Raw genomic sequence first — 6,768 nt, forward strand, 5'->3', positions numbered from 1 at the left:
TCCTTGTGATCCTTCTGTAAAGGGATGTCCAATTGTCTACAGATGGGCTTTGGATCTCCACCCCGCGTCCCCACGTCCCACCCCCTACCCCCTGCCATCATTATTTCCTAAACAGCTCCTCTTTTTCCCCTCTCACCCTCGTGACCCCTTGATAAATTATAAATTATTATTGTTTTCATCTCTTAGACCAACCACTGCCTCCCTTCACCCACGTTTCTGTTGTTCATCCCCCTGGAGGGTGGGGATTATGCATCGATCATTGCGATTGGTTCCCCCTTCCTTCCCTCCTCCCCCCATCTTCTCCCTACCCTCCTGGTATCTCTACTCCCGTTTCTGTTCCTGAGAGTTTTATCTGACCTGGATTCCGTGTGTCGTGAGCTCTTATCTGTACCAGGGTACATGCTCCTCCTGTCTAGCCAGAACTGATAGGCAGACTAGGGTCATGATAGTGGGGGGTGAGGGAGCCTCAAAGAACTAGAGGATTATTGTGTGTTTCATTGGTGCTATTCTGCACCCGGGGTAACTCATCCCTTCCTTGTGACCCTTCTGTGAGGGGGTATTCATTGTCTACAGATGGATTTGGGGTCTCTGCTCCAACTACCCTGGTTCTCAACAATATGTTTTTTTGTTGTTGTTTGGGGTCTTCTGGTGCCTGTTACCTGATTCTGTCAACACCTCATGATCGCACAGGCTGATGTGCTTCTTCTGTGTGGGCTTGTTGCTTCTCTGCTAGATGGCTGCTTGTTTAACTTCTAGCCTTTAAGACCCCAGACGCTGTATCTCTTGATAGCCGGGCACCATCTGCTATCACATTTGCTTATGCACCCATTTTGTCTTCAGCGACCATGCTGTGAGGGTGAGCATCACAGAATGCCAGGTTGTTAGAACAAAGTGGTCTTGCATTGAGGGAGGGCTTGAGCAGAGGCCCAAAGTCCGTCCACTTCCTCACTGTATTGCCACGTAAACATATGTACCTGTGCCAATACCTCTATTTTTATGAATTAATGTATTTACCTATGTGCACACCTATGTTTATACCTCTATCCATAGCTTTTCTTCCTAGACCTTTCCTGTTTCCTTTTCCCTTCCTCCTGCACCACCATCACGCTCGCCCATCTCTGCCTCTTAGTAATTCCTCTCCGTGAGGTTGCTGTTTCTCCAGCACCCCAGGAGATCGACGTCCTCCCGGTTGTTCCCCTGTCTATGGTGTTGTTTGCTCCCTGCTCCCTCCCCCGCATTCCCTCCACCCCCAGATTGAACATGCTGCTGGAGCTAAACAGTCGCGTGAGGAGCCCAAGTGGCAGAGTGGTTACGCCCTGGCCTGCTGCTAGTCAGAGTCAGCAGTTCAAAACCACAAGCCACTCTGAGAGAAAGACAGGGCTTTCGATTCCCATCGAGGGACACTTTCGGAAACCCACAGGGGCACTTCCACCCTATCCTGTAGGGTCGCTGTGAGTCCATGCAGTGAATTTGGTTTGGTAGATGGTTGTTTAGCGTGACGATGGCTTCACAGGTAGTTTTGGTTCAAGATTTCAGGATTACTTTCGGACAATGGATTCAGAGGTTTCCCCCCAGTCTGGTTTCCGTTTTCCCTCTCATTCACTCCTCCTCTCTCTCCGCCCCTTCATTTCCTCTCACTCCCGCTCCCCAGTCCCCCACTCCTGCCTCTCCGGCGGCCGCACACCCACTGCTGCCGTGGCTGCCGGCTCACATTCTCTTTCCGCTTTTCCAGAGTTCTCCAAAGAGGACATGGCCAAGAGCCTGCTGCACATGATCAGCAACGACATCGGGCAGCTCGCCTGCCTCTACGCCAAGCTCCACCACCTGGACAGAGTCTACTTCGGCGGGTTCTTCATCCGGGGCCACCCCGTGACCATGCGCACCATCACCTACAGCATCAACTTCTTCTCCAAGGTAGCGAGACGGGCTCCTCTCCCTGGCGGGCCCCGGAGCTGTGGTACACTGGGCAGTGGTCCAGGTTGCCAGGGGAGAAGCCTACACCCACCTTGCCTGCCAGTCCCATCTGTCTGCCTTTCCTGGGGTGCTGCCCGGCCTCCCACCTTTCCGGGTGTCCTGGTCCCCTCAGGCCACAGCCTCGGGCTGATCCAGCTTGTGAGGCTTGTTGATAAGCTTCCTAGCCAGCCTGCAGCCCTCTGGGTCAGTAGGCAGAATGGGTTCTGGTGGGGTGTCCACCAGCAACAAGGTGCACCTGCAGGTCGGGGCAAGGGTCAGAATGACGTGGGTGCACAACGGGTGACGTGCGTCAGAATGGTGGGACGTCAACAGGAGCATGACTGGCTGTAGAATGGTGTGTGTCGATGGGCAGACCCAAGTGGTGTGTGTGCACACGGTGTGAGGGGGTGCAGCGCGGTGTGGACGGTGCTGTGTCTTGTACAGATGCCCCCACTCGAGGGAAACCCGTGGACACACTAGACAGATGGCACTGCTACTAGTCGCTCCCTGGAAGCAGTATTGCCTCCTGAAAAGCGCTCGGCCTCCGGTTTCTCTGAGCTGCTTGCTCCCCTCTGCCTGTCAATGCCCTTCACCCCCGAGCCCACACGCACACCCGCCGTGTGAGGCTGGCCAGCCTGTGGCTGATGGCCGGCTACATGTGTATTGTGGGCCCTGGCAGGGAGAAGTGCAGGCGTTGTTTCTGAGACACGAGGGCTACCTGGGGGCCATCGGCGCATTCCTGAGAGGAGCCGAGCAAGACAGTGAGTAGCGGGCCTCGGCCGCACCCCTGTAAGCAGCCTCTGCCATCCCCTGTGCGCAGCACCCTCCAAAGCCCTGTCCTCTACTGGGGACCGTGGGGATTTGTGGGGGTGGGCGAGAGACCAAGGCCCCAGGAAGTGGCGACGACGGATACTTTTAACACTGAGATACGGAAATACCTGCATTTATCTCCCCTGTCTCATGGGACACGTGCACACACACCCTCCTCCACTGGCCCGCTGTTGCTGGCTGCAGTGGAGGGACCCTTGAGCCCTGTCTGTGATCTGGCATGTTTCTGTAAACAGCCCCCAACCCAAGTGCTCCACCTCAGGGGCCGCCCAGCTCCTTTCTTGGGCTCAGCTCTGCGCCCTCTCCCTGGTTCCGCGATGCCTGAGGGGCTGCAGGGCGGTGTGCGGGACCACCTGCCTGGGTGCCCCTGCAGCCTGCCAGACCCCACATCCTCCTGGAAGCCACCCAAGGAGCTCTGTCCTGAGAAGCCCAGAGAGGCCTGTGGCTTCCTGAGGAGTTGGGTGGAGCAGGAAAATTAGGCATAGACGACAGCAGACAGAATCATATGCCCAGTGAGAAAGCCCAGCCTCCGCTGGCCAGCGGGGATCTTGGTGGCGGGGAGGGCTGTCCTGGGGTCCGTGGTGGGTTCTGACGGCCCTGTGGTATTGCCCAAGCTGATGTTGACTTGGTTTCTCTCTTGGCCAGATCCCAACCAGTACAGCTGGGGTGAGAACTATGCGGGCAGCTCTGGCCTGATGAGCTCATCCCCGGAGCTCTGCCCGGCGCAGCGGGCGCGCAGTGGGACCGTGAGTAAGGGCCCCGGGTGCCTCCCACCTGCTCCTGAGAGAAGCCCCACACCACTACAGCCAGGCTAATGGTGCTCTTAGAAAGTCGAGTCCAGGGGGGCAGTGTCAGTCTGAGGGAAGGGTAAGACCCCAGCCCGTGCACACCGACTCTTGGGTTCTGCAGAACCTGGAGCCCCTCAATGCAGCCCCCCGCAGGTCCAGAGAAGCAGAAGCGCAGGGAGGCCTGGGGCCCCCCAAGCTGGGTGACTCGGGAGCACTGAGCCAGGGTCTAAAGACATCCCAGGCATCCGAGCCAGGGCTTCTGCGCCCTGTTCACCAGAGGCAGCAGCATGCAGCGCTGGCCCCCAGGAAGCTTCTGCCGTGGGCCTGGACCCTCCGGAAGTCAGGCCGCCCCCTAAGGAGCTCATGCCCCAGCCCACACCAGCTGTGGGGCCGAGCTGAGTGCTGGCGAGTGGCAGCCCACTGGGGAGTTGGGGTGCTCTGCTCTTGGGCACCCAGGGTCAAGGTGCCATGTGCACATCTTGGTACTCAAGGCTGGGCTTTTGGGAGGGTAGGGGCGGGTGACATTGGCGCCGGGGCAGCCTAGCCCTGTGTTGTGTTGATGACTCCAAGGGTGGCTGGTTTGTGCTGGGGTCAGAAGAGTGAATGTCCGGGCTGACAGCATGCAGGAGCCGAGGGAGTCCAGAGGGCAGGTTGGGAGAACCGATAGAGGTGGGGCCAGGAGAAGGGAGCCTGAGGGCAGGGACCCCCCCAAGATGTGTGCCGGGCCAGGGCTCACTGCCCAAGCTGGGATGGGAGCAGTCAGCAGGAGCAGCTCCTGGACCACAGGCTCACAGGCCTCAGTGGGAAGACGGTGGAAGTGGAAGGTCTGGGGTCTCAGCTGTGGTGGGGACTGGAGGCCACTGGGAGGTGGTCTGGCAGTGAGCAGTGGTGATGGTGGTGTAGGAGAAGGGGGCTGGAGCGGCCCTGCCTGTGCTGGTGAATGACCAGTCCTGGGTGTTTGGCCTGGGCACTGCCCGAGAGGAGGAAGCCACAGGTGTAGAGAAAGGGGCAGAATGAGCTTGAAGGGAGGAGATGTCCCAGAGGGGCCTGTGGGTGATGGGGGTCATATTGTACCCTAGGGAGGTAGAGAAAAGTGCTGTCTGCTCACTGGGCAGAGCTTCCGTTTGACCTCGCCCCTTCTCACAAGGGTTCAGAGACTGAAACTCACAGCCCCAGAGTCCATGCTGACTTACCTCGAGTCTACAGGGCAGGGTCCACCTGCCCCTGCATTTCCGAGACTAAATGCAATGCCTCATGGGAGTAGAAAACCTCGTCTTTCTCTCTCAGAGTGCCTGGTGGTTTTGATCTGCCGACCAGAGCTGCTTTGAAATGCTTAGAACAGGCGAATGCAGGGGGCTGCTTCCCGGGAGCCGGGGCAATGGCCCCGGGAGTCATTGCTGCAGCGAGGCAGCTGTGGGAACAGGTGAAGGTGATGGCCGCACAGCTTGGGCAGCGTCACGGGCGCTGTGCATGTGCCACCGTGGCGGAGGAGAAGAGAAGAGCATGCAGCGCTGGTGGAGACATGTCACCACCCTCTTGGTCCCCTCTCTGTGCTAGTTCGACCTGCTGGAGATGGACCGACTGGCCCGGCCGCTGGTGGATCTGCCCCTCCTCCTGGACCCATCCTCCTACGTCCCCGACACAGTGGACCTGACCCAGGACCCCCAGGCGCGCAAGTACTGGCTCGACTGCTTCGAGGAGGCGCTCGATGGGGTGAGGGCCTTGGTTGGAGGGCTAGATCCCGGCGAAAAGTGTGTGGGGAAAATGCTGTCCACACACCAGCCCCCAACCCCCGGCATGTCCCCCCCAAGACAGCTGGCCACCTCCGTCATCATGCTGCGCTCCCTGCATGCCCTGCGGTGGTGTGTGTTTACGGCCTGGCTTACGTTTCTCAGGGACATGTGGCTTCAGGGGCCTCTGAGTCAGCAGGGCAGTCCGTGGCCCTCAGGCTCACGTCTCGTCAACACTCAGGCTGCTCACGTAGGACACTTCTCCCCAAGCGTCGGTCATCCGGCAGCTTTCAACACTGGGGGCTGTTGGGCCCAGGCCCCCTCCACCCCAACGGGCATGGCCCGCGCAGTCTGGCCCGGCCTCTGCTTGCTCTTGTGAGGTTGGGGCCAGGTCCGTGGGTACCTTCGGGGCCGCTTCCTGAACTTAGGGCCACCTGTGGGCTGCCAGATCCTGTGACGGGTACCTGTTCCTTCCCAGAGCCCTTGGCTTCTCCCCAGTCTGCATCCTGGGCAGTGCTGACCTTTCCTGAGCCCTGGGGGTGCTGGATTCAGCTGGCCAGAGCCAGTCCTCCTCAGCCGGCTGCAGAGGCTCTGGGTCTCACTGCTCTCGGGAAGAAGAGTGATCTGCTCTCTGTCCTCCTCTTCCGGCCCGAGGCCCCGAGGCGGAGAAGTCCCCTGTGGAGCTGGATAGATGGGCTCATGCCCTCGGTCCGTGCTGGGCTACTGACCTCCCCACTCCCACCCCCATTCATGGCCCTATAATGTGTCCACCCCTCTTGGAGAGGTCCCTGCTGTTCCCTGCCAGGTGCTGGCTGGGCCCCCACTGACCGGTGCCCTTGCCAGGTGGTGAAACGGGCCGTGGCCAGCCAGCCGGATTCCATCGACGCTGCCGAGAGGGCTGAGAAGTTCCGGCAGAAGTACTGGAACAAGCTTCAGACTCTGCGCCACCAGCCCTTGTGAGTCACCCTACCTGCTGGGTCAGGGCCAGAGGCACCCAATCTTCCCGAGCTGTGCGCTGCACAGTGACCCTCAGTGACTGCTGTCCCCATGGTCAAGTCTGCTGCTGGCCTAGAACTCTAGGCCTATGTTGGGAGGGGGAGGGGCATCCAGGAGCCAGGCTCTGCCAAGAATGTGTCCCTGAAGGTGATCTGCTGGCTCACGCACCCACACCCACTGCTAGGTTCTGCCAGGGACACTCCGTGGCTGCCTGAAGCTGTGGCCACCCTCTGCCCTCCCAGTTCAGGCACCGAGTGGTGAGGGGTGGGCAGAGGGCAGGCTGTCCTGGTTTTCAGGCCACAGGCGTCCGTGCCCGCTGATGTCCTGGGCGCATGCAGCCCTGGTACAGCCACTTGTGTTCTCTGGTGTGTCCTCCACAGCGCCTACGGGACCCTGACCGTGCGCAGCCTGCTGGACACGCGGGAACACTGTCTGAATGAGTTCAGCTTCCCCGACCCCTACTCAAAAGTGAG

General features: G+C 59.6%; 1 protein-coding gene across 1 annotated transcript in view; it reads left to right on the forward strand.

Moving 5' to 3' along the window:
• PANK4 (pantothenate kinase 4 (inactive)) overlaps positions 1 to 6,768 on the forward strand; it is a 20,161-nt gene that overhangs the window by 8,791 nt on the left and 4,602 nt on the right. The window contains exons 7-12 of the mRNA XM_004705476.4: positions 1,733 to 1,914; positions 2,633 to 2,714; positions 3,427 to 3,527; positions 5,127 to 5,282; positions 6,143 to 6,255; positions 6,676 to 6,763. Coding sequence (XP_004705533.1) covers positions 1,733 to 1,914; positions 2,633 to 2,714; positions 3,427 to 3,527; positions 5,127 to 5,282; positions 6,143 to 6,255; positions 6,676 to 6,763 — 722 coding nt within the window. The remainder of the gene's footprint in view (positions 1 to 1,732; positions 1,915 to 2,632; positions 2,715 to 3,426; positions 3,528 to 5,126; positions 5,283 to 6,142; positions 6,256 to 6,675; positions 6,764 to 6,768) is intronic.

This window comes from Echinops telfairi, unplaced genomic scaffold (assembly GCF_000313985.2).
Source record: "Echinops telfairi isolate 266 unplaced genomic scaffold, ASM31398v2 ScPeMD7_7457;HRSCAF=8495, whole genome shotgun sequence".
Lineage (NCBI taxonomy): Eukaryota > Metazoa > Chordata > Mammalia > Afrosoricida > Tenrecidae > Echinops > Echinops telfairi.